The sequence below is a fragment of the Sapajus apella genome, unplaced genomic scaffold (assembly GCF_009761245.1).
Source record: "Sapajus apella isolate SASKATOON/1434 unplaced genomic scaffold, GSC_monkey_1.0 scaffold171, whole genome shotgun sequence".
NCBI lineage: Eukaryota > Metazoa > Chordata > Mammalia > Primates > Cebidae > Sapajus > Sapajus apella.
This window is the reverse complement of record NW_022437111.1, coordinates 90065-115868: the sequence shown is the minus strand read 5'-3', so window position 1 is coordinate 115868 and position 25804 is coordinate 90065. Positions and strand designations below refer to the sequence as shown.

The 25804-nt window shown below is 47.8% G+C and overlaps 1 protein-coding gene across 6 annotated transcripts in view; it reads right to left on the bottom strand.

The window, feature by feature from the left end:
* MYLK (myosin light chain kinase) overlaps positions 1-25804 on the bottom strand; it is a 120307-nt gene that overhangs the window by 7596 nt on the left and 86907 nt on the right. For 4 of the 6 annotated variants that reach the window (XM_032267750.1, XM_032267749.1, XM_032267751.1 and 1 more), the window contains 5 exons: positions 20092-20309; positions 17882-18005; positions 9610-9762; positions 6951-7074; positions 353-482 (listed from right to left, as the gene is read on the bottom strand). In XM_032267750.1, the coding sequence (XP_032123641.1) occupies positions 353-482; positions 6951-7074; positions 9610-9762; positions 17882-18005; positions 20092-20309 (749 nt within the window). Of the gene's footprint in view, positions 1-352; positions 483-642; positions 1789-6950; positions 7075-9609; positions 9763-17881; positions 18006-20091; positions 20310-25804 lie in introns of those variants that run through there. The other 2 variants (XM_032267754.1, XM_032267753.1) reach the window with 2 other exon arrangements.

Genomic DNA, 25804 nt, shown 5'->3' with positions numbered 1-25804 from the left:
TTACCTATTAAAATAGAAGTATAACTTTTGTAATGAGAACAAAGGAAGCTTTTAATAAAGTCTGTGTTAATTTTAACACAAAATATGTGAAAAAGCATAGCTGAGGTCATCTAGTTCTATTAGACAAATAACAACTTTCCCTCTAAAAATGGTTCAGCCTAAGTTAAACAATTAAGAATAATTATTAGATTTAGTATTTGCCAGAGCAACTCAAAATTACTTCTGAATTTATACTTGTAGGGCATATTAAAAAAAAAGAACAACAACAACAAAACCAACCAAAACCTCAAAATGCCCCTTTGCTCCCCAACCCTCTCTTTCTCACCAGCTGGCTAGAGAAACCTCTCCTTACCTTCAGATTCTAGTTTTTCTGCATTGAGTGGGCTGGTTGGTGACCCTGTTGAGGCTTTCCTGCCACTGAGCCCCGAGATCATTGCCATAGAGGACAGCCTTCCAATGGCTCTCACAGCATTGCCCGTTTTCTGGAAAATAGACACGGGGGTTGGACTCAGGCGTTGTCCCTGGTTCCAGCTGGGTAGTGCGAGGGGCTGTGGGGAGTAGAGCCCAGCCCTGGAGAAGCAGCTCTTCCCCGGAACGAGGACCTCCCGGGAGCCAAGGCTCTGCCAGAGGAGCGAGCCTAACCTTGCTCTGCTCAGCACTGTCAGTGTGTCAGAAGATGTTCAGAGAATGGAATGGGGCCTGGAGCTGATGTGTGTGTTAATGTGACTAAACAAGGTCAACATGAGACAAAAACCCTTTTCATACAGTGCTTCAGCTCCCATAAAAGGGATAGTTTATATAAAGCAACTGCAGGCTGAGACAGCTCCAAAGACTTATTGCTGACTGGGCCTAGCGGGGCTGTTTCTCGTAAAACAATGCTAGCGATGTGATTTTAATTGGCCAAGAGGATACTTACTACAGATCCCTCAAGTCCTGATGCATAAATAACCATAATAATAATAACAAAGCATTCTATTGACCTTGGGCAAGTCACTTAACCACTCTGAGCTTCAGTTTCCTTCTCTGGAAAGAAGGGGCTGGACAAGATGATCTCCAAGGTCCCATTCAGCGCTGTTTATAATTCAGATACTTCAGAGATTTTGAGAAACACTCTGGCTGGCCCCAGCACAAGTCTATGATGCAGTGAAGCTCTGGAGGGGAGCTCTTTCCTGGTGTGCATTCAGGCACCAAAAAGAAGCATCGAAGAAATACAAGGCAACGGTACTTTACTTTTCGGCAACTAGACTTGGGAGAGGACAGAATTTCTGCTGAAAAGGATCAGAACTTGAGATGAAATTACATTGTAAAAATTCTACCAAGTATAGGATCCCTAATTATGTACAATTGTGTCTTATTGTTTCTTATCTTTCAATAAGTAAGTTTTTCACCCTTTTTCTAAGGTTAACGGGAATGACTAAGATAAGAAAACTAAGGCACAACCAAGTCTTTCCACCCCTGCACCCAAAACATCTTTTTTAGGCATCTAAAAGCTGTGCATCCAGACAGCAGATGCCACCAGAGACTGGCTACTTGTGCCCCCTGAGAGAGGAAGGAAACAGCCTCTTCATAGGCAAATGGCTTGTACTTACTGCACCTCAAACTCTGCCGGCAAAGCTATTTTCCTCCTGAGTTCACTGCACATGCTCAAGTACTTCAGTAAAGCCTCACAATTTAGGGCTATTTGGAAAGCCAGTAAGCTTCAGTAAAAAGACGAATCATTTTGAAAGTAAATAACTTCAGGGTGCTAAGGAAACATACTGAAAATTGTGTGTATGGTTAAAGAGGAAACCTACTGCTGCAAGCAGGATGACCTTACTGTCATGCCTCCTGCTGTCCTTGCTGCAGACCACTCTCATGCACTTCAGACAGACATCCCACCTTGCTCTGTCCCCTGGCCGTCCCTTCTCACACACATCACACTGTGTGGTGTGGGTATGTTTCTGGCCTCTGCCGTCACAGTGAGGCTGGGTCACTGAACAGAATCCAGGCAGTCCCAGGTGGAGGTGATGAGGAGGGGACAATGGTGAGAGATGACAACTGAACAACTTAACTGTGTGCAGAACCACCATGTGCCCCTGCAGAAAATGCCCCTGCAGGTTCAGGCCACTTGGCAACCTTTCATGCTCTTCTAGGAGATGTTACTGGTGGTATGGTCGATCTGTTTGTTGTGCTAACTGGAGTGTGGACAGACCCAGCTCTTCCCATGGGAGGTTTCCCTGTCCTCAGGAACAGATAAGAGATGGTACCAGCCATGACAGCCCTCCCTGTGTAGTCAATATCAGACCAGCCTGCTTCTTAATCAACCCAATTCTCGGACTGCCCTTCTCTGCTCCCTATTCCCTTTATCCAACACAGATTGGTTTGTCCTGGGCTAGGAGCCTCTAAACTCAGAGGGCTTGTTCCCAACAAGGGACAGGTTAGTTCTCTAACTGTAATTGCTGGAGACCTTGTGCAAATCACTTCCTCTCTCTGGGCCTCAGTAGCCTTGGAGCAGAAGATTCCAATCTCCCTGCAGTTCCAGACCTCTACAGAAAGACTCTGATTTATATCCATAAATCTGTAGCAGGGAACACCTGCCTTGAGCCCATGGGCTCCCCAATTCCAGACATCAGGATTGGGACTGATCAGGACTGTCTTCACTTGGGTGGTGTAGAAAGACGATGTCTTTTCCAGATTTTATTTCATAACAAAATGACTAATATGAAGCTATCAGAATGAGGCAAAAAAGTTATAGTATTTCAGAGGAAGTAGTAAATATATTAACAAATAAATAGGTCTCAAATAGGGAGAGCTTTTCTAAAAGATGGAGATATCAGCATAAAATATTTGGAAATTGATTTGTGAAAAAATTGCTGAGGAAGTTACTTGTCAGAACTAGAAACAAATATATCTGTATTTTCTAGTTTTCCAGTTTTATGCCTTTGAGCCAACAATTGGTTGCTGCTTTACTGACCAAAGACCTTTAGAAAGTTTTGAAACATCAAAACAGCCAAGTTTTAATTTTGTAATTTCTCCCTTCATTTTGAGAAAGTCTTTTTCTTGCTTGAGGGCGATTGCCCAGGCTGGGTTCCTGTGTCCCTGGTGGGCACCAGCCTCCTTAATGCACCACAAATTCCCTGCCCCTTGGAGAGCTGGGGGTGGGGCGTGGCCAGCCATCCTGGCTTGCTCAGGCAGGCCTATGGAGTTTCCCAGAATTAGGGTCTTTTGGTGCCAATACCAAGACATTCCCTGGTAAACATACGGCAAGCTGGTTCCCGTACACCAGCCAGCCATAAAAGCCCCCAATAAATACCAACCATTTCCCCTGAGCAGTGCATACCATCCAAATGGGATGGCCAAAAATACTCTGTGCTATACTGAGTCTAGTGTTTTCTCCCCTTTTGCCCTTGGTCCATACTGCTGGGATCTTTATGGTTCCCAGAAAATAAAGATGGCAGCCCACGGGCCTCTAATGTCTAGTCTTTTGCTTCCAGTGTGCATGCAGAAACCCTGTTAATCTGCTCAACTTAACCTGCCCCCATTGCTACACCTTTCCAACATATCTTTGTAAAATTCTTTTAATATAAATTTAAAATAGACCTTCTTTCAAAATAACTTCATTCTCAGATGAATAATACAATCAGTCACCTGTACCCAGCCTAGCTTTTGTTGTAGGGATTTGTTTCCACGTCACTTCATTCCTCCTAGGGCTTTTTATGAAAACTACACCACAACGAGAAGAAGGTGCCTTTTCTGGCACAGCTGCTGAGAGTTCTGGGCCACCTGAGCCTGCCCTTCTCCTTTCCTTCTGCCCCCGCCCACAGCCCACTCCTTCCCACCCCACCCCACCCCACCGCACAGAACTTTGGCAGCTGCAAGAGGCAACCCCCATATTCCAAGGGGAGCTAAGGTCCTGGTGATTGCAGTTAAAATGTGGAAAACATATTCCTTGAAGAAGCAATGTCACATGAAATATTAGAGCTGTTACCAGGGAAGCTACTTTTCAGGGACTCGTTGAATGGGATTTTTGTGGACAACTTTTGTGTGCAATTTCATGGAAAAATCATTTCCAAATGCCTCCACCTATACTAAAATATAAAATTAAGGTTCCTTCTCTGAATTCTACCCTTTCCTTCCCCAGCCCTTCCAGAAAACCCTATGGCTAATAACAATATAAACAAGAAGAAAAAAAAAATAGGTGATTGAAATATCAGCATAGGCTGGGCACTCAGCATTTCAGGAAGCCAAGGCAGGAGGATCGCTTGAGGCCAGGAGTTCAAGACTAGTCTAGGCAACATAGCAAGACCCTGTCTCTACCAAAAAAAAAAAAAAAAAAAAAAAAAAAATAAGCTGGTGTGGTGGTGTACACCTGTAGTCCCAGCTACCAGTTACTCAGGAGGCCAAGATGAAAGGATTGCTTGAGCCCAGGGGGTCAAGACTGCAGTGAGCTATGATTGTACCATTGCCCTCTAGCCTGGGTAACAGCATGAAACCCTGTCCCTTTAAAAAAAAAATCAACACCACTTATGATTCTCTCATTGATTTAACTGAAAAATGCCGTTTGCCTCCTCTCCTATTTCCTCATCTCTTTTCTGCTCCTAGCCCCAGGGTTTAGGCATCCTCCCGGCTTTGGTTCATCTGCAGATGTTCCCAGGTGAAAAGGCTGCCCCTTACCCCATAGCTTTAGCCAAGCAAAATCCAGTTAGACTCGCTGCTCTGAGGACTGCCCCGCCCTGATATCAGCTTCCCTATCCTTTCCAGAAATATTTCTTTGAGACTTGCTGGCCACAGGATTATTAATACAGCTGACCTTTGATTTTGTAGATGCCCCCATGCCCCCACTGGTTTTTTTGTTTTTGTTTTTTTTTTTTTTTGAGACGGAGTCTTGCTCTGTCACCCAGGCTGGAGTGCAGTGGCGCAATCTCTGCCTCCCAGGTTCAAGTGATTGTTTTGCCTCAGCCTCTTGAGTAGCTGGGATTACAGGCATATGCCAGCACGCCCAGCTAATTTTCATATTTTTAGTAGAGATGGGGTTTCGCCATGTTGGCCAGGATGGTCTCAATCTCTTGACCTCGTGATCCACTCAGCCTCCCAAAGTGCTGGGATTACAGGCGTGAGCCACTGTGCCTGGCCGGACGCCCCCACCTTTTTAAAAAACGATTTGCTACTCAGATCCCCGTGGCACCAAAAGGTAAGCAGCTACAGATGTTTGAACTCACCTTGCACTTGAGGGAGACCTGGAGACCCACCTAAACCTTCCCATGAGGGGCCTAGCCAGGAACTGACTTCCAGTGTGGAGGAGCACAGCTGAGATGTGCTCAGAATGGTGGATCCTTAAACTCCACTCTGACCCCCATTTGCCTTCGCTCCCTCTCTCAAACTCTGTGTGATACTCTACTTTTTGAGGCAACTGTGGTTTAGTCACCTGGTGTGGCAAATGACCAGTAGTCTCCAATACAGTGATTTCCATTTTCTCTGCCACCCAGGCAATCCCAATGCCCCTAGGTACCCTGAGTCTCCAGCTAAAAGACTGCTGTCCAGCCCAGCCCAGTGTCCAGCTCCCACCTCTGGGCCTTCTCCACCTGTGCTGTCCTCTTCTGTGTGTTCTGGTTCAGGTTCCACACCTAATTCAAACTCCTGTGCCTGGGAGCACTTCCTCATCATCACATCCAATTCTGGGTGTGATCAGGTCCATTCTATCCACACACCCCCATGGCTATGGAGAGCTATACAGATAGTTTGTACATTTTGGTGTGTGTTATGTCCTTTCATGTCTAGTTGCTTCAGTTCCCTGTTGTACTACATGGTCCCTGAGTGTAGAAAACATGTCCTCCCCATCGCTTGAACCTGGGAAACAGAGGCTGCAGTGAGCTGAGATCATGCCACTACTGCACTCCAGCCTGGGTGACGGAATGAGACTTTGTCTTAAAAAAAAAAAAAAAAAGAAGAAGAAGAAAAGAAACCATGTCCTTTCCAGCAGTCCAGCAGCCTAAGAATTTTAATTGTGATAATAAAAATGATAAAATAGATGATGATGGTGGTAAATACCCTGTGGCTTTGGATAATAATTTTATCTACTCGTGCCTTTTATGAGAGGCAGTTTTGGGGTTAAGACTATGTGTTTTACAGACAACCTCTGGGTTTGAATCCTGGCCCTTCTGCTTATTAGCTGTGTGATCCTGGATGGCTTTCCTAACCCTTTCTCTGCCTCAATTTTGTCTGTAAAGTGGGGATAATTGTAGTACCTGCCTCCTAGTGTTAAAAGATTTAGTGCATCAATAGTGCTTTAAATGGTCCCTGACACATGGTCTGCCTTAATACCTATCAGCAACTGGTATCATTTTTGGACACTCACCATGTACCAGGCATTGTACTACTGAAGGCCACATGAGGATGATCTCATATAATTATCACAACAATGCTGTGAAGTTGGTACCACTATTATTCCGGTTTTACAGATGAGAAAACAAATTCACAGCAAGGTTACGTCACTTGCTAAGGACACATGGCTATTAACATACAACCTTCCTAGATGGTGGAACCCTGTCTGTCTCTTTAGATCATGTGCCCTCCTCCTCCATCATAAAGAAATGTGAGACAATCATACTACCATCCCATTCTCAGGGTTGACAAATAGACCTTAAAGTGATGTTGCTCATCCCAAGCCATGAAGACACAAAATATCAGTGGCTTGACCTGAGTAAGGGTTAAGAGTCCTCTGGGGCAAAGCTGAGCAGGAACAGAGAGACAGCTAAGCTAAGAATCCATCCTATCTCCCTGACAAAGAGACTCTGTGCTCAGGACTAAGCACACCACTGTACCTGAATCAGCTGCCTAAATGGGTCCTAGACTACTTCAGAAACAAATTTAAACTTTCTTGGTGTGAGGCCAGGGAAAGCTGGGTATGAAAGTGTCTTGAATAACACAAATATGAGGGGTAACATCCCAGTCCAAAATGATCTTCGCATTACCTGCCATTTCCTTCTTGCCATGTACTTCTTCATCCGGTCCTTGGAGAGTTTCTTGGCCTCCATGTTCTTGGTATCTTTCATTAGCCATGGATGTTGAAGGCACTGAGTGCAGTCCAGGCGGTTTCTGACAGAGGCAGAGATCAGGAGGTTTTTGAGCAGGAGGAGACCTCAGAGACCACTGGTTAGACTGGAAATGAGTAGCCACCTCTCCCTGGTCATGTAGGGCACAGCCCAGGGCCCCCTGCTCCCGGGTCATCCACCATCATCAGGACCACTGTGCTCTTCACCTTTCTCCTCACTTGGTCACACTAACCAGAACCAGCACGGGTCGGTGTTATGAACACCTAAGCATCAAGGAAGCAACTGGGCTCCATGGCCTGCTCTTGGGGTCGAGGAAGAGTAAGTGCTGCAGGGCAGACATTTCTGGGATTGGCTGGCACCCTATTCCAGGGTGGGGTCATTCTGCTGGTCCCATGAGGGCTGGGGCCCACAGAGCCTAATCCTCCTGCCACCCTGTCTGGAGGAGGGGAGAGTTAAACCCTAGGATAAAGCCTTCAAGAATCACTGAACTTTCATGTTTTATGTCTTATGGTGTGGTTGAGTATCAGGTTTCTCCTGTTACAACGCAAAGCAATACGTCCTGCACATAACCTATGAATTATGACTACCTTAGAAATTCACTGAAACTCACTTAATCTTTCTGAAAGCTCTAGGGATTTAGAAACATTTTAGAGCCATTGCCTTAACTGTAACAGTACTAAGAAAGCCTAAAAAACCAAATGCTAACATACATAGAAAAATGACTGGAAAGAAGTATAGCAAAATGTAGTGATCATCAGATAAAGGAATTACAGATGATTTAAGTTTTATTATGTTCTTCAAATCCTCTATAATTTACATGTATTACTTTTATAATAGAAAGGGATTTTTAAGAAAGTGCTGATAGGTGGTGATTTCTGGTTAAGAGTGGCTGGGTATAAGAGTTTATGGGAATTTAGTGTCTTGATCTGTTTGAATAAGATCAGTTCTTTGGTAAATCCATTTTATGAGCACAGAGGGATCTGGTACAGCCTGTTCTGACTTAATTCAATGTTAGATGAGAAAACAAGATATATACACACATAATCTTGTTTACCAAATCTTCAGTGACTAAAGCTTGTATGACAAAAGCCATCCACAGACCAGAGTTGCTGAGGAGGTTTCCATCTCCTGAGGCACACTGGGTGTGGGGGTCCCTCCCATTGGAAGAGAATTTAGATCTCCCACAGTATCTCAATTCTCCTTGGATCATGCCCATTTCTGATGCAGACTATGACAGCAAACGGCTAAAAAGAACTCACTGTCAAGGACAGTAGAATGTGGCCTTTGTGGGAGTTTGGCCCTGAGCTGGCTAAAAAGGACCGAGAGTGGGGTGCATCACAGGAAAGCCTGACAGCCATCTGAGACACTCCAATGTTGTTCCTTCAGCAACTAACTGCACCCTCCTTCCCTGAACAGCCATTCTTCCTCAGGGGAGGCATCGGCAGCCTCACCAGGCTTTTAAGTCACCTGGAAGTGCAGAGCCTCCTGCCTTCCCTGGAGCCAAGCCCCTTCCCTTCTCTCTAACACACCACCCATGTCAACAGCATCCGTCTCGGCAAGGCTACAACTGCTCCCTGGGATTGCCAAGTACAGCTCCAAGCTCCTTGGCACCCCTACAGCCAGGCCTTGCCTCATCTGGTCACCTATTTGCAGAGTGGGTGAGCTGCCCCACAGGCCAGCTGTCCTAACCTAAGTCCCACTGCTCCCTTTCCCTGGGCAGCCCTCCCTACACGTGCAGAGCCCAGGACAGTTCCCTCCAGCAGATTCTGTCTAGGCACACCCACTGAGCACTTTCAACCAACCTCCCACTTTGGTCTCCTCTACAACTCCAAGCTCCAGTCTTCCACTGAAACCCCAAAGGCTTGAGTGCCTGACCTTCCCCCACAGCCTCAGGCTCATGCTGGCCTCCCACTGTTCACTGCCCTTTGTTCACAGCAGCAGCAGCAGGCACAGGTAGGGAACCTCACAACAAAGGCGGAGCAGGGAGACGGCTAAGCCCAGTGGTCTGGGATCACAGCTGCCCTTTGCCTAGATGTTAGACAATACCTGGCTGTATTCAGGCAAGCACTTATTAAATAACTTAAATATTAAAAAAAACCCACGAAGCCAGCATAATAATAATCTGGGGACATGATCAGGACCCACAGACAAGTTCTAAGACACCCCTGTCCTCTGCTCTTGCTTCTTGAGAGGGTCCTTCCCCTGTAGCCGCTGAAGAGGGCTGTGGCTGGCCACAACTGTACCCAGAAAGTAAGAAAGGCAGTCATTATTCACACAGAACAGCTGCCCCTCGCTCTGCAACGCAGTCAAGTGTCGCTTTTCAAGTCAGGTGTCTGAGCTTCTGAAGGTGAATTCCATGTCTAGCTCCAGGGGGCAGGGCCTAGGAAGTCACCTCCCCGACCCACATGCACTCAGCCTGGGTCCCTCACCATGCCCACCCTCCCTTCCTCAAGAAATGCTAGGAACGACTCAAGGTGGGGTGGTGAGGAGGGTGCCCCAACAGGCAAAGCAATCCCCCTTTGCTTCCCAACACAGGGCAGGGAGTGGGGAAGCAAAGACTGAAATCCCAGCTCATTACTTCATATCTTTCTTTAGCAGACTGCTGATGAAATCCTTGGCATCATCAGAGATCTCATCGAATGCCTCGTCGTCGAAGTCCCAGGTGGCTGAGGTAACGTTGGCCAAGGTTTCATTATCGTTGTCTCCCATGAAGGGGGAAAGGCCACTGACCCTGGAGAGACAAGAGCAGGAGAGGAGGTATGGATAGGAGAGGCTGCGACGACCAAGTGAGTGCTAATTGAGGTCAAAGGCGAAGGTCTGCCAGCCTCCCCACCCTCAAACTCATGCTCTGGGGGCCTTGCACCTGCATTTCTTCCACTTGTGGAAAGAAAAGTGGGTGTGGTTTACAGAGGTCACACAAGAGGCTGTGCCTCTTGACACAGCCTACCTGTGAGGCTGAGGTGCAGTGGGCTTGCTTTAGATTATGGACTTCCGCAGGGTACACAGCAGGGCTGATAAGTCCCTCTGTCCTGGTCGTCTGTTCTTCTGCAAAGCCCAGGCTAGAGGCTTCTCCAGGCTCCTTCCTCCTGTGCTCCTGCCCCCTCTCCATGGACCGGGCACGTGGTACAGTGATCACCACTGCACCCTCTGTCCCCTCCCTCCCACCTCTCTCCACACACCTTCAGCTCCAAGGAGAGGGCCCAGCACACAGGAGATGCTCAGCAAGTGAAGCGTGTGCCCGATGGATAGATGGACTTTGAATCAGCAGTGCAGGTTCGGGACACCTGAGGCATTTATGCCAAATTAGAGAGCTTCCCTATGAGGTGCCGTGGCAGAGGGCAGAGTGCAGCCTCTCCATTTGCTGGGTGGCTTTGGCCAATTCCATGATCTGTGTCAGTTTTCTCCTTGAAAATGGAGAAGCTACCATTTAACTCTGGGGTGGTCAGGCCTTCATCCTCAGCATCATCATGATGGCAGTAGACATTTATTAAACTTTTTCTATGTGCCACACACTGGGTCAAGTGCCTAAAACAGGTGAATTCACTTAATCTTAACACTGCCCTATAATGTAGGTAACCCTTATAACTTTGTTTTACAGATTAGGAAATTGAGGCACAGCCTAGGCTCAAGTAACCTTTCCAAAGATTCAGAGCCAGTGAGATTAAAACCCAGGTATCTGCCTCTAGAGCCCCTTAAGTGCTATATTACCCTAACATTTCTGTGAAGATGAAGTAAATTGCAATATTCAGCACTGGCACCAGGCTTGGTCAACAGTAAGGAGCCTGTCCATGCCCAGAGATATCATGCAGTTCTGCTGGGTTCCCTCCACTGCCTCACCAAGCTGTGAGTGCAGGAATGACTCTGACCAGCAGCTTAAGCCAAATAAACTTTGGAAGCTAAAGAATTTCAAAACAAGACAGACCAGATTTATGGCTTACTGACCTTATCTCTCACCTCTGTGCACTTCACCTTCATAGCAACAACCCACTCCACTGTTCACGTGAGCCTCGTGAGTCAGCCTCTTGGGTGTTTGACCTGCACAGTTGCCCAGAGTCCCACCCTTAGACAGGCCCTGTGCTTGGTTTAAAGATCTGCTGCCATCATCTCAAAATTCTTAATAATGTTTGAACAAGTGGCCCCACCTTTTATGTCACAAATTATGTAGCTGGTCCTGCCCTGACCTCAGCTGAGCCCCATGAGATGGGTCTGGGACGTGGTGGCTCACACCTGTAATCCCAGCACTTTGGGAGGCTGAGATGGGTGGATTACCTGAGGTCAGGAGTTTGAGGCTAGTCTGGCCAACATGGTGAAACCCCGTCTCTGGTAAAAATACAAAAATTAGCTGGGCATGGTGGCAAGCAGCTGTAATCCCAGCTACTCAGGAAGCTGACGCAGGAGAATTGCTTGAACCCTGGAGGTAGAGGTTGTAATGGGCCAAGACTGCGCCATTGCACTCTAACCGGGGCAACAAGAACAAGATTCCATCTCAAAAAAATAAAAATAAAAATAAAAAAAAAGAGATGGGTCTGGGGGCTTCCTGCCATCAACCTGTCAAGTTAGGGTTTTACCAACGTCCCTTCTCCCAAATGCTTATGAATCCATCATCATAAGCCAAGCACTGACAGCTTCAGGAGTAAGGCTTTGGTTGAGTTTGACAGAACAAAACCCACTTGAAATACTGGGAGAAAAAACTTGCCATGGGAGGAACCCTCTGGTGAAAGCTTTTGTAAAGAGAAGAAAACTTTTACAATGTGCATTGTCTCATCCTAATCAACATATTTATGTTTCTGAATAATAGATTTTTGTGGATGGGACTTTCTTAAAGCAAGGCCCTGATTTATGTTTTAAGAAGGCAAAGAATCATTCTCAGTCATGTCCCCATGAGGGAAGGGTGGCCATTTACCTGTTTCTGAGTCTGCACTGTTATCTGCTGCTTCTTTCCCCTCTCTGGACCTCAGTTTCTCTTTTTATATATCAAGGGGACTGGGCTAGATTTTGTAGGGGCCGCCCAGCTCTCTCTGTCTCTGCAACCCCAACCACCATGTGGCCCATGCAAGCCTCACTGGGAAGCAGCCTGTCTCTTGCCTGACAGCCACCTGCTGCTTCTTTACATTTTCCCTTGGAAACAGACAGGGGGGAAGTCCTGCAGCACTCCAAAAGATGGCAGGAAAAGCAAACAACCCTGCTGTGGAATGCAGAAAGTTCCCCTTCTGCAAACCTCCTTTCCTTATTAGGAACTATAATCCTGCAAAGATAGGTCTTAATCTCTGCAACTCTGGGCACAGTCAGAGAGAACCTCATTGCCTCTGGCCTCTGGCACTCTTCCTTCCTGGCAGCCCATCCATCTGAAATACTCTCCTCACCCTACCTGGCTCCTTGCCTGTTCAAGTTCCCCCAGCATTCTCCCTATTAAAGAGCTCGTCTCTAGAATAAAACATGGAATACACACACAGTATGTTGACAAAGAGGGTGTTCGAATTTTCAGTAATAGTGTTGCTGGGTGGTGGGGTTTTGCAGGATTTTTAAAAACCTTTTTGGGGAACTTTTTCTACTTGCTAGAATTTGCATAAGGGATCACTTTTTTTTTTTTTGAAATGGGGTCTTGTTCTGTTTCCCAGGTTGGAATGCAGTAACCTCAATGCAATCTCTGGCTCTGGGCTGAAGCAATCCTTCCACCTCAGTCTCCTGAGTAGCTGGAACCACAGGTGCACACCAAGATGCTTGGCTAATTTTTTGTATTTTGGTAGAGATGTGGTTTCACCATGTTGCCCAGGCTAGTCTCAAATTTCTGAGCTTAAGTGATCCTCCCACCTCGGCCTCCCAAAGTGCTAGAATTACAGGTGTGAGCCACTGTGCCCAGCCTTGTCTGTTTATTTAGAAAATAGTCATCATTTGTTTTAATTTTTTTGAGACAGGGTTTCGCTCTGTGACCCAAGCTGGAATACAGTGGCATGATCATGGCTCACTGCAGACTCAACTTCCCCAGGCTCAGGTGACCCTCCCACCTCAGCCACTCGAGTAGCAGGACCACAGGCACACACCACGATGCCTAGGTACCTTATGTATTTTTTTGCAGAAATGGGGTTTTGCCATGTTGCCAAAGCTGGTCTCGAACTCCTGGGCTCAAGCTATCCGCTCACCTTGGCCTCCCAAAGTGCTGGGATTATAGGCATGAGCCAGTGCGCCCAGCTAAAAAATAGTCATTGTTTGTTAAAAACTAATCAGTCAACAAATAATGTTAGCATTAAAACACCTCTTTATCTCCCTGAAAAACAGATTGATCTGTTTTTCACAAAACTGTAATCAGTTTGGGCAAGTTCTTAGATGCTTCACTTTTTCTTCACTGGATATATCAAGTGTAGACAGACTCTTTATATTGATTTTTAATGGTCAAATATTAGTCTTTGTGCTGATGAAACACAATGGTCGTGACTGCAGGCATTCTAATTTCTTAACTCTCAGCTCCTTGCAGCAGAACATCCCCCAGGGAATCTGATGTGGAGGCCTGTTTGGCTCTCGGGGTAGAAGGTTAGGAGCACAGACGATGCAGAAATGCCTCTTGGACTACACTTCGTTCGTGTGTGTGTGTGTGTGTGTGTGTGTGTGTGTGTGTGTGTGTGGTTTTTGTTTGGTTGGTTTTTTTTTAGAAGTGGGGGGGTCTTTCTATCTCAGCCAGGATGGTCTTGAACTCCTGACCTCAAGTAATCCTCTCACCATGGCCTCCTGAGTAGCTGGGACCACAGGTGTGCACCACTGTACCTGGCTTCTGTGTTGTGTTTCAAGCAGCAGACAGATGCCCCAGCTGTACCAGTAGCCAGCAAGGGGACCACACATATGCTGACAAAACTACTGACTGCTAGGAAGGGGTTAGTCTTTTATCCATGTTAGCCATCTGATACTCTGGTAGGAGAGCTGAGATGGCCGAGTAGGTCCACAGGAAGAGCTGTGGATCATTTTGTGCGCTGGCTGAGTAAGCAGCGACCTGGGGTTCAGTTGTGTTAGTAAAAGTTGAAGGTGGTGGCTGGGCTTGGGGAGGGAGCAGGGATCCTAGGGGTTGCCTATGGGTTGGAATCAGAGCGCATTTCCAGGCTCAGCAGCAGAGAGGTTGGGACAGCCCTGGGTGAGGAAGGCAGAAGCTTCTGGATCTGGCTGAGGAGCCCTGCAGCCACCCTGGTCTGAGGAGGTCAGTGATGCCCCAGCACTGCGACCCCTCCTCAGCTGATTGGGCAGCTGTCCCCAGAAGAGCTCACCTGCCTCCCTGCCATACACACACCTCTCCTCCCTCCTGGCATCTCCTGACCACATGGCAGTGTGGGGAGGGACAGCTGCCAGCTGTCTGCACCATGATGGGTGTTCGACAAACAGCAAGCATGAATGGGAAGGCTGTGCTGCTGGGCCCAGTCAGGAAGAGGCAGGAAGAGGAAGCAGAGCAGCCACTGCTGGTTCACTCTGGCTTGAAGGAGGATGAGAGAGAAGGGACTGTGGAGTAGGGTGAGGGAAGGGCATGGAGAAGAGCTGTTGTGGCCTCCCCCTAAGCAGTCAGGGAGAATCAAGTCCAGGAAGTAGGGGAGGGAGACAGCAGAGGGAGGAGGGCTCTTAAACGGAGGCGGGCTTAGGATTTCTTCCATATGGAAGTGTGGCCTCCAGCTCCCCAGTACCCTTGCTTCCTGCCAGAAACCTCATGACTATTGCTAACTTCCGAAGGTCTCCAGGTACTCACACGATCTACTGTTTCCCTTCAAGATCTGGGATGAGAGTGTGGGGGCTCCACAACCCTACCTGCTCCTTCCCTATAGGGCCAGGAACTGCCCTGATCACTGGGCTGGGTGGGAGAGAGTAAAGTCACATTGCCCTATGGGGACACGGTCTGTTGCCTTCCCTTCCAACTCCCTGGCCTCTTCATGTCTCACTGGGCCCATAAAGGAGAACAGGAGGGGTTCTCTGGTACAAAGGTGGAAGTCACCCTGACAGGGACTGCCAGACAGATGACCAGCCTCCAAAGACAGGGAGAGGGTGGGGCAGAAGATGCTATGAGGACCACCAGAGAGCCTCTTCCGGGTACCTCCAGCAGCGGCTCCAGAGTTCTGCATAGTAGGGGCTTAAAGGAAGCCATCTCCTTGGCTCCAATATTTGTTTTCAGCACCACTCTCTGCTGAGAGCCCTGGCTTGGGAGGGGAACTCCCAGACTTCCATCCACGCTAAGAGAGCCAGCCTGGAAAAGCCCCAGAGGACAATGGCTCACAGTGAGGTTTCAGGAGCCAAAACGTGGCACAGGATTGGCCCAGGCTGAGTCTGTGCCACCTGGCCTGGGTCCCCGCCACACACACCCCTACTCCCTCCTGATACCCTCTGCCCAAGCACCCGTAGCATCAAAACTATCTTCTCCCTATTTCAAAAACCCTGCCCTAGTTCTTGATCTTTGCTTTCAGAGTAATCCGGTAAACAAGGTAGCATAGTGCCCAAATTACTATGTTCCTGCACCTAAAAAAACCCCTCATTTGACAATAAAGTGCCCTTATGACCCAGTGATTCTAGTTCTAGATCATATATCCATCAGAAATGTACAAATATGTTCACTGAAACACATGAACCAGAATGCTTCCAATGGCCAGACTGGAACCCACTCAAAAGTCTATCAAAGTGGAACAGTAAATTCACTGGATTATAGTCACACAATGGCATACTACATAACACTGAGAATAAACAGTCTGCAATGACACAGAGTACTATGAATGAATCTCACAAACAATGTCAGGCAAAAGAAGCCAGACACTTCTTGGTGGTATGATTTCATTGACATTAGCCATGAGGGCAATGGTGACCTCTGGGAGTTGGTAATAGGAAGGGGGTGCCAGAGGGCTGCAGGGGCCTGGCAGTGCTTGGTTTCTTTACCTGGGTAGAGGTTACACAGGTGAAAACTTACTGAGCAGACTGGTCACTGCTCTGTCACTGAGCAGTTGAGAGACCAGTTGTCCTGGTTCGCCTGGGTGTGTTCCCATGTTAGCACCGAAAGTCCCGTATCCTGGCACACTGGGACTGCTGGTCTCCTGGCCCAACTGTGGGAAGTGGGCAGCCACATGGGCTTCCTTGGCCCCTGTCACCTCAACCCCATATGAAGATGGAATCCCTACCATGACCCACTCCTGGGTTTGTTCTGAGGATCAAATAAGGTCCTATGTGAAAATCTGTAGCTGCAGAGGATCCTTATGCCACAGAAGTGGGAAAACCCACTGAAGAACAAACAGTAAGGCAAGTCTCCTTGACGGCTGGAGGGGGACCCTGGGACCAAGCCAGGCCACAGGGCAGCTGGGGCTGAACAGAGTGAGCTGACCAAGGACTGCTTCTCAAGGGTCCGGTTCCCCCTCCCCCCCCCCCCCCCCCCCCCCCCCCGAGATCAGTGTCAGCACTGCTCAGGCCTGGGGTGGCCCCGACAGCAGCAGGCTGGCCCTGCCCCTTCCCTGCTGTTCTTTCCTTATCCAGGGAGCCAGGAGTCAGGAGCTGCTGTCTTCACTTGTCAGCCCCGCTTCGGGAGGGGAGACAGGCAAGGAAATGCACACCTGGCCTGGGGTTTTTCTACTGATCTGGGGGAGGCTGTGGCAGGGTTGTGGGGAGTGGGCTAATCCCAGGTAGGAAAGAGGTTAATTGGGCTACAATGCCTGTGGTGCAGGTTCCTCTGAGGGGACTGTCCTAATAAGCCACAGTGAGTAAAGTTCCTAAGCACGTGAAAAAGTCACATTGCACAAAAGTCACCCCAGTTTTGCTAAAGCTTTTGTACTACTGGCTTCTAAACCTGGTTGTGCATCAGAATGGCCTAGAGCCTTCTCTCACACTTGGGTCTGAAGGCCTCAGGGGTCTAAGAAAGTATTCCTGGAGGTCTTCCTTATTTTCTATGAAAATGTTAAAATTTTTCCTTTTGCTTTGACAATAAAATCATTAGTTTAATGAAGGCATACACATCTGCATCTTTGGGGACACCATCCCATAACTGCATGTGGCTGCACAAGTTCAGGGGCTGCCATACAAGTTCTGAGGCTAATGACTGCACTGTGGAGCTTCGGAGACTAAAGTAGCCAGACCCCACTGAGAGAGTGTTCTCAAGCCTTGTTACTCAGAGTGTAGTCCTCGAACCAGCACAGTCACAACCTAGAGCCTGTTAATATGCAGCATTTCAGGTCACCCAGACCCGAACAAAAACCCTGCAATGTAAGGAGCCACCTAAGTGAGTCAGGCATGTTCACATTTGTGAAACACCTGCCTAGATGGCTGGCCTTCCCTCTCCTTCTGCAGTATTGTTCATAGAAAGGGCTTCGTATTTCCCACCTGATTTTTCAATTCTAATCACTGTTACTTTCTTTTGCCTGTTTGTCCCATTGAAGGCTCTATCAATAGTGCTTATTAATTCATCCATACACTGGACTCAGAGGTGAGGCTGGTAGTTGGGGTCCCCATGCCATGAAGATGGAGTGCTACGCCCTGAAGACAACGAGGACGGCAAGAGATATGCCCCTGGCCTCCTGCCATCCTTCTTTGTGGACCCACACAAGTGAGGTTTTATTGCTTGGTGCCAGCCACATTTCCCACCCTCCTGACCAAAGGCCCCAGCCTGGCCAGCTGTGGGGACAGCGAGTGCCCAGAATGGGGCTCTCAGTGTGTGTAGCTACATGATGCTGCAGAATATGCAGGCTACTGACTCCTTGGGAGCCCAGGAGCAGGGTGGGCTGCCAGGGATGGGAGGGGAGCCTGCAACCGCCTGACTTTGGGGCAGACTCCCCATCATGACAATGGCAGTGCAGCCTGGGGACCCTCCTGTGAGACCCTCGGCCCCCACACCCAAGTGACCCGGCACTCACAGGATGTAGCAGATGACCCCGATGCTCCACATGTCTGTGGCGTAGCCGATGGGCTCATAGTTGATCACTTCAGGAGCCACAAACTCCGGAGTGCCAAAGAGGACCTTCAGAGACCCCGCGTTCTCTGCAATCAGGATGGAGAGGGATAAATTACTAGCACATCACGGAGCCAGCTTGAGGCCAGCAGCTGCCTAAATCTGTGTGTTGGCCCCAACCTTGGAGGGTCCAGACACAGGCTTTGCCTTCAAGTGCTTGCTCCTTGGTAACGGCACGGAGACATCTGACCTCCTTGTTAAACAGGTGCATCAACACACCAGTGAAACCAACAAACCACACACTCACCTCATATGTCTTACACAGAGTGGGCAGGGGTAGAAGAGGCCGTTAAAGCACCTGCCCCTGAATGGTCTTTTTGTGAGTCTGTCTCTCTCATGAGTTAGTTCCCCTAGGCAGGGACTGTGACTTATGCTTAATAATAATCTCTGACATTCACTATGTCCTGTATACCCTGCCAGCAGCTTTACAAGGGTTCTCCCCAACCCTAAGGGGTAGGCACAGTGCCGGTGCTACCGAGGACGTGCGTGAGGCCCAGGGAAGTGCAATGATTTCCCCACTCGGTTAACAAGTGGTGGTCAGGACTGAAGCCCAGGTAGTCCGACTCGTGAGCGTGCTCACCACCACCACTCCACCCTCCTGCCTCTCCTCCTCCTCACATGGCTTCATGGGTGTCCTCTGGAGCTGCTGGGAGGGCAGGTGGGAGAGGCTTCAACCCCAGGGTGGTGCCTCTTGGCCATAAAGGACCAGAGATGCCTGTGAATACATGCGAAAGGCAGGTACCTGTGGGCTACATCTTGTCTTGTTTAACTTCGCAGAGCTCACAGCAAATGTTCTAAAACAAAGCATTTAACAGCCCTCAGATGAAAGCTCTGCTCCAGTCAATACCTGCCCCTCGGCCCTTCCTGCTATGTGTTAGCCACTTCCCAGTTCTCTGGCCCTTGGCAGACACGGTTGTTCCCACAATATCCCTCACCAGGGGAACCTGGACATTGTGTTCCTTGGGCTCTGACACTGCTGACTCCTGAGGCCAGCGGCCTCACTTTTCGTTTAATTTATTGGTGCTCAGTGGGTTCAAAGACAGACCCTGTATGGCAGCCGCTGCCCTTACCCCATCCTGTTAGCAGGAGTGAGCAGAGCAGGCACATGTGCCCAGCGTCAGGGCGTTTCTCACCTGACTGTGCTGACCACCAGACCAGTCATGGTCTTTCAGAACCTTGCCCCCTCGCCCTTTCCTCTCTATGACCAACACATCCTCAGCCACCACTGAGTGTCCTGGGAGGCAGTTATTGGGTGGCATTCATTTGGCCCCTCTTTTCTACTCCCTGCAGGGTGGTGAAATAAACCCAGCTCGCCCTAGCCCTAGGCTCCTTGCTAGCAGGGCAGTGGCTGAGAAGGGAGGATGAAGCTGTTTCCTCAATCACTGGGGGATCAAATGGCTGCAGAGGCAGACTGGCACCTACCAAAGTGCTTTTAGGGCTGGCCTTGAGACCCTGACCATCTCCCCTGTGACTTCTCTCCTGGTTAGCATAAGAGTTGCAGAGGTGCTGCAGAGCACCCTGAGCAAGGTCTGGAGTCCTTGTTCCAACCCCAGCACATCCCCTGGCTCACAGTGGGACCTCCTGGGCAAAGTTACTGTGAACCTTGGTTTCCTAATCTACAAGTTGGGGCTCATAAAATCTACCCTGCCCGCCTCATGGTGAGAATTATAGGGATGATTTTTTATGTGAAAGTGCTCTAGAAACTGCATAGTATGATGCAGATATGCAGAGCCATCATCACCAAAATGACTTTTGCTGCTAATGGCACCAGAGTAAAAAACAAAAGGGGATAATCATCATCACATACACAGCTAACGCCTAAGCAGTCTTACTATGTGCAAGGCACTCTTCCCATCCCTTTACCTCTATTAACACATTTGATCCTCCTAACAAATCTGTGAGTTAGGTTCTACTATCATCCCACTTTTCTGATGGGGAATTTGAGGCTTACTGTCACATCCAGTATATGCTAGGGCCAGGATTCGAACCTGAGACATCTTCATGGTCTCGGATTTAACCCCAATACTGCACATTTCCTCTTACATCCAGTGTGTGGAACACAAACAGCCACTGCAATACACGGTGGTGTCTGTGGGAGAGGCAGGTAAGGCTTACCCAGCCTCCTGGCCAGACCAAAGTCAATGAGCTTGATCCTGGTGCCCGTCTTGTTGACACACATGATGTTCTCGGGCTTGAGGTCCAGGTGCACGATGCCCTGCTTGTGGATGTACTCCACCCCCTCCGAGATCTGCCGCATGTACTTGATGCACTCGCGCTCCGTCAGCTCAAAGTCCTCATCGATGATGCGCTCAAACAGCTCACCCCCTGACACACTGTGGGAACAGGAACACGGGGCGGTCAGGCCACAAGCTCATGGAGGCCAGGCTGGCAAGGAGTCTGGCCAGGGTAGGCTGGGGGTGGGAGAAACTGGTAGGAAAGCCCAGGGAATGGGGGTAATGGGCACTTCCTGAATCCCTGCCCTCCATCAGGGGAGAAGGGTCAGGGCCTCCTGGTTTTCCATTGTGAAATCCTCCCCTGGACCCTCTAAGCTTCTGGTGATTCAGGGAAGCATCTATGCCAGGCAGTTTCAGAGGTGGGTGTGAACAGACACGATCTTCTTAGCAAAAAGGGTGACCTCTGAACAATCTCTTTCCCTCAAATGACCACAAATGCCTAAGGGAACATTCTTGTACCCTAGCCATGTCTTTCAGTCACAGGCAACTAAAGTTCAAAATACTCACAGTTCCCACAAGCATTTGTTTTGCATAGCCAGGAACAGAAAAATATCTTCAATCTTCAATAATGAGCCTCAGCAAATTTTCTAAAATTAGTTGGCTGTAACCCATTATGCCTACAGCTGTGATAGATTTGCTTACTCTGGCTAGGCCTATAGTATTGGTTTACTCCCTGCAGTCATAATTAACTGGTCTCCCCTGGACCCCTTGCTTGCCCCAGCTGTGTAAGCCTTTCTGCCTTGGATAGGTTTTGGATCCTGGCTGTGTCTAGCCAACTTTGCTTCTGCAGTTGCAGGCATGCATCCTCTGCTAGGGACTACCCCAGGGCCTCAGCCGTCAGCATATTGCCCTGCAGTGCAAATGCATGGCCCCCTCACCTGAGTCGCACGAGTCCTCTCTGTTCCCCTGTCTCAGCCCTCTGACCCACCTTTATTGGTCTCTGCTTAGCAAGTTTAAATCATCTCCCTGGTAATTTATGTAGCACCTAGATATCAGTAAGCCTGCTTTTCTTTTTCAAATTTTTTTTTTTTTTTTTGGCAGAGACAAGGTTCTTATTGTGTTGCCCAGGCTGGTCTGGAACTCCTGGCCTCTAGTGATTATCCCACCTCAGCCCCCAAAGTGCTGGGATTACAGGCATAAGCCATCATGCCTGGCCTATAAGCTTCCTACCTTCCAAAGTACTGGGATTTACAGGCATAAGCTATCATGCCTGGCCTATAACCAACCAACCTATCTTCCTTCCTTCCCTCCCCTTCCCCTTCCCCTTCCCGTTTTCCTTTCCCTTCCTTTTCCTTTGCTTTCTCTTTTGGGACAGGGTCTTGGTCTGTCACCCAGGCGTGAGTGCAGTTGTGTGATCATAGCTTAACATAACTTGGCACTCCTAGGCTCAAGCGATCCTCTGGCCACAGACTCCCAAGTAGCTAAGACTACAGATATGTGCCACTGCACCTGGCTAATTTTTTAATGTTTTGTAGAGACAGGGTCTCTCTCTGTCACACAGGCATAAGCTCATGTTTCTACAGTGGCCTGTGGGTTCACCAGTTGAACAAGGCCAGGTGGGCTCTAAGCCTGTCCTCTTGCAAGGGTATTTCCTCTCCTACAGAGTCCTCATGAAGAGGAAAGGAGCTGAGTTTGAATCCTGCTACTGCCTTTTATGAGCTGTGTGACATTGGACAAGTTTCTTAGCCTTTCTGAGCCCCAGTTTCCTTATCTATCCCTGCCTCATAGAGTTTTTAGGAATGCAGAAGACTTTGTAAAATATGCCTAACACCCAGTAGGTGCTGAACACCTATTACTTGTTGTTTGATAAGGTGTGGTAGGCTAGGTGGATCTTCTCACTGACCCCTGCAGGAGAGAGACAGGGATGCACTGTAGGGCCCAGCATACCACAGCCTCTGCCTCGTGACACACACACTCACTTCTGGAAGGGCTGAGTACTGTGCCAGTGACAGCTGGAGGGACACTTTAAAACCCATCTGAGAAGAAGGTCCCCACAGGGCCAACAGGTGGCGCTCTTGTCCTTATGCCCTCCAGTTCTATTGCTCTCTACCAAGGCTCCAAGTCAAACTCTAACGTACATTCTTTGGTCTCAGACGGTTCTTAACATCTCAGTGCTTCATTTTCCTCATCTGTAAGATGCAGATTAAAAACAGCCCCACCTCACAGGTTGCTCCAAAGACTAAATGAGTCATCGCAGATAAAGTGCTTGGAAGTATCTGGCACACAGTCAATGCTCAATATTAATGATGAATTTTCTATGTAAAGAATCACTTGAGGCTCTTATTAAAAATACAAATTCTCAAGCTCTTCCTCTGGATATTTTGATTTAGAAAGTATTGGGAGAAAGCTGAGGATCTTTATTTGTAATAATTACTCCAGGTCATCCTTATGATCAGCCAAGTTTGAGAAATACTGGCTTACTCAACTACCATTCCCGGGAAGCCAGCTGAAATTCACACCCTCTGAAAAAGTCACACCCCATCTCCCCATACGGAATGATCTTTTCCTCGCTGGGTGTCCATGGCCTTAACGTCCACAGCCTTGTCTCTGCACTTTCTGTATCAAGTTGGCTTTGCCTTGAAGTTCTGAACATGTCTGCAGACGGGTGGGCTTATCTCTAGACTCTTATTTGCCTCCGAGTAATTTGGCACAGACAAGGTGCTCCAAAATGTTTACATTTAAATTTTAAATATTCTGAAAAAGCAAGCAAGCACGGTTTTTAATGCCCTTGGGAATGTCTGAGGCAATGAGTGGTGGGAATCTGAGCCATGGAGATAATTCCTGCCGCATTTCTGGAGGAAACCTATTCAATATAAATTCAAATAGGTTCAATCCTATTCAGACAAATTTGATATATTTTGAAAACTGTTCCTATGGTTCAACTTTCTAAGATGGAAGGAGTTAAACAGGCAGGATTAATGGTTCTGTGGGTTTCTTTTCAAAATGCTCAGTGCTATGGGTGGAAAATACTGATTTGAAAGACAGAACCTGCCACCCATAGACATAGGAAAATGCCAAGGGCCAAGATTAGGCTTAACAAATTAATGGTGAGTGAGTGAATGACTAAATGACTAAATAAATACGTGATCCCTATCTTAAGGAATCAAATTTATCCCCCAGACCCCAGACCTTGGCTAGCCCTCATAGGAAGCCAGAGAAATGGTGCTATCAGTGGACTTGAGACCCTCTGCTCCTTGCCCCATGGAAACCAGCTGGAATGTTCTTTGATAAATTTTGCTAATAGTAGCACAAACATGAGATGAGCCATGAATGACACAGCTTAAACGTCACATTGTCTTCAATGCTCAGGGTCCCACTTCCACCTGGAAATGTCCCAAGCACTTCCAAAAGGACAAGCCCAGCTAGGCCAGGGGGCTGAAGGAACCGCTGTCAGACCAATTGCTATATGGTGGGGGCTTGCCCAGTAATCAGAAGTCAGAAAGGCTGAAGACACATTCATTACTATTTCCCACTAGATCTGAGGCAACTGAACCTAAGGCTGGGACCCTGGAATACATTTCCGTTTTTAAATCTTCTGGCATCTGGGCATGAAAGACCTGCTCCTGTCCACGGGGGAGGCATGGGGTGGAGGGATGAAAGCCAGGCCAGCTGAAGCCTTCTTAAGTTTTCTCTTTGCTTTTTCCATCCAGCTTGCCAACTCCCAATTCCAAGCTAAGTATGGTATTCTGCCCACTAATGCTGCTTCCCAGCCTTCCCCAGGCCCTGCTGACTCCTGCCCTCCCTGCACCCTCTGAAGAACTTGCTCAAGGTTTAACTTCTAAAGATGAGACATTTCTTCACACACATCCTCACATGCCCACACTGCCTGGACTAAGCAACCTATTCTAGAATAAATGGAAAAGAGGCATCCCACAGGGCTACTGTAAGGGTATAAAGAATGAGGCCACAGATGTGGTCTATGTATTTCCTGAAATGGGGAGGAATGTCTGAATTTTGGGCCGAATGTAGACTATAAAATATGAATGGAGATTCTTCACTGTGTCTTTTATGGTTCCACGAAATTGTAGAATTTTATAACCAAAAGTAGCATCTTGAGATTGACTGTTCTCATCCAAGTACCTCGTTGTGCTGGTAGGATTTGACAATTGCAAAATCATGACTCAATAGCAGCAGAAATCGAAGCCAGGCTTCCTGAATACTAGGGAGGATTTGTTCCACAACACCTTGTTGGAAGTTAAATGCTCAAAAAGTACTTTTAAGTGGAAAAAACCAGGATACAAAAAAGTCAATGTATCATACTACCAACAATACCTGCCCATTATAGAGCACGGTGCCTTATGTGCATTATCGCATTGAATCCCACAGCATTCATGAGGCGGACATCATAGCTACATTTATGGATAATAAAACTAAGGATTGGTACAATAGAATAACTTAGTCAAGGTCAAATAAGTTAGAAGCAGAGCTGGGATTGGAAGTAAGGTTCATCGACTCGAGTTCACACTCATAGCCACTACTGCCTTTCCTAAGGAACACACACTGAAAGGAAATGCTTGTATGCCAAAATGTTAATGGCATCAGTAGAGAGAAAAGACTAATATTCTACTCATACTTAAAGCTTGGGGATGTCTTTCTGGCCTCAACTTTCCCAGGAAAGAATTCCAAGTTGCTGATAGAGCCCTTACTGAAGGACAGAGACCCTCGAAGTTCAGGATGAGCAATTCAAGGATGCTGAAAGCAATTTTACAATATCTCCAAAGATTTCAAATGTGCGTACCCTTTAATCCAGCTCTCCTTCACTTCTGGGAACTTATCCTATAGATATTCACTGGCATGAGTGAAAAGATGTGTGTACAAGGTTATAAACGATGCTTGTTTGTAAAAGTAAAAGGCTGGAAACCACTCAACCTCTGATCAAAAGAAGGCTGCTTAAATAAATTGTGATTTTCTATACAACAAAATCCCACAGAACTGTGAGAATGAGGAAGCTCACTAGGTATTGATATGGGACTAACGCCCATAGCAGTTTGCTGAAAAAGCAAAGCAGGCTAAGTGCGGTGGCTCATGCCTATAATCCCGGCACTTTGGGAGGCTGAGGCGGATGGATTGCATGAGCTCAGGAGTTCAAGACCAGCCTGGGCAACATGGTGAAACCTCATCTGTAAAGAAATACAAAAATTAGCTGGGCGAGGTAGTGTGAGCCTGTAGTGAGGTGGGAGGATTGCTCGAACTGGGAGGCGGAGATTGCAGTGAATGGCACCAGTGCACTCCAGCTGTTCTCTCCCACTTCCATTTCTCCAGGGACGTGTGTGTGTGCGCGTGTGTGTGTGTAAACTTATATTTTCATAAAGCAACTTTAGAGGGATACAGATAAAAGCCAATAAAACTGCCTGTTTGTGGTGGTGGTAGCGTTTTGGAAAGAGCAGACAGGAATAATGGTAGAAATTAGACTTTTCACTGTGTATTTCCTAATACTTTTTGAGGTGATTGTATCATATATTCTAAAAATTCAGATAAAAAAGGAAACTGTTAAGAAAGCAGATGATGTAGGGGACGCCTAGCTTACTGATGCCACTGTACATGCTGACTGTGTGTGTGTGTGTGTGTGTGTGTGTGTGTGTGTGTGTGTGTGT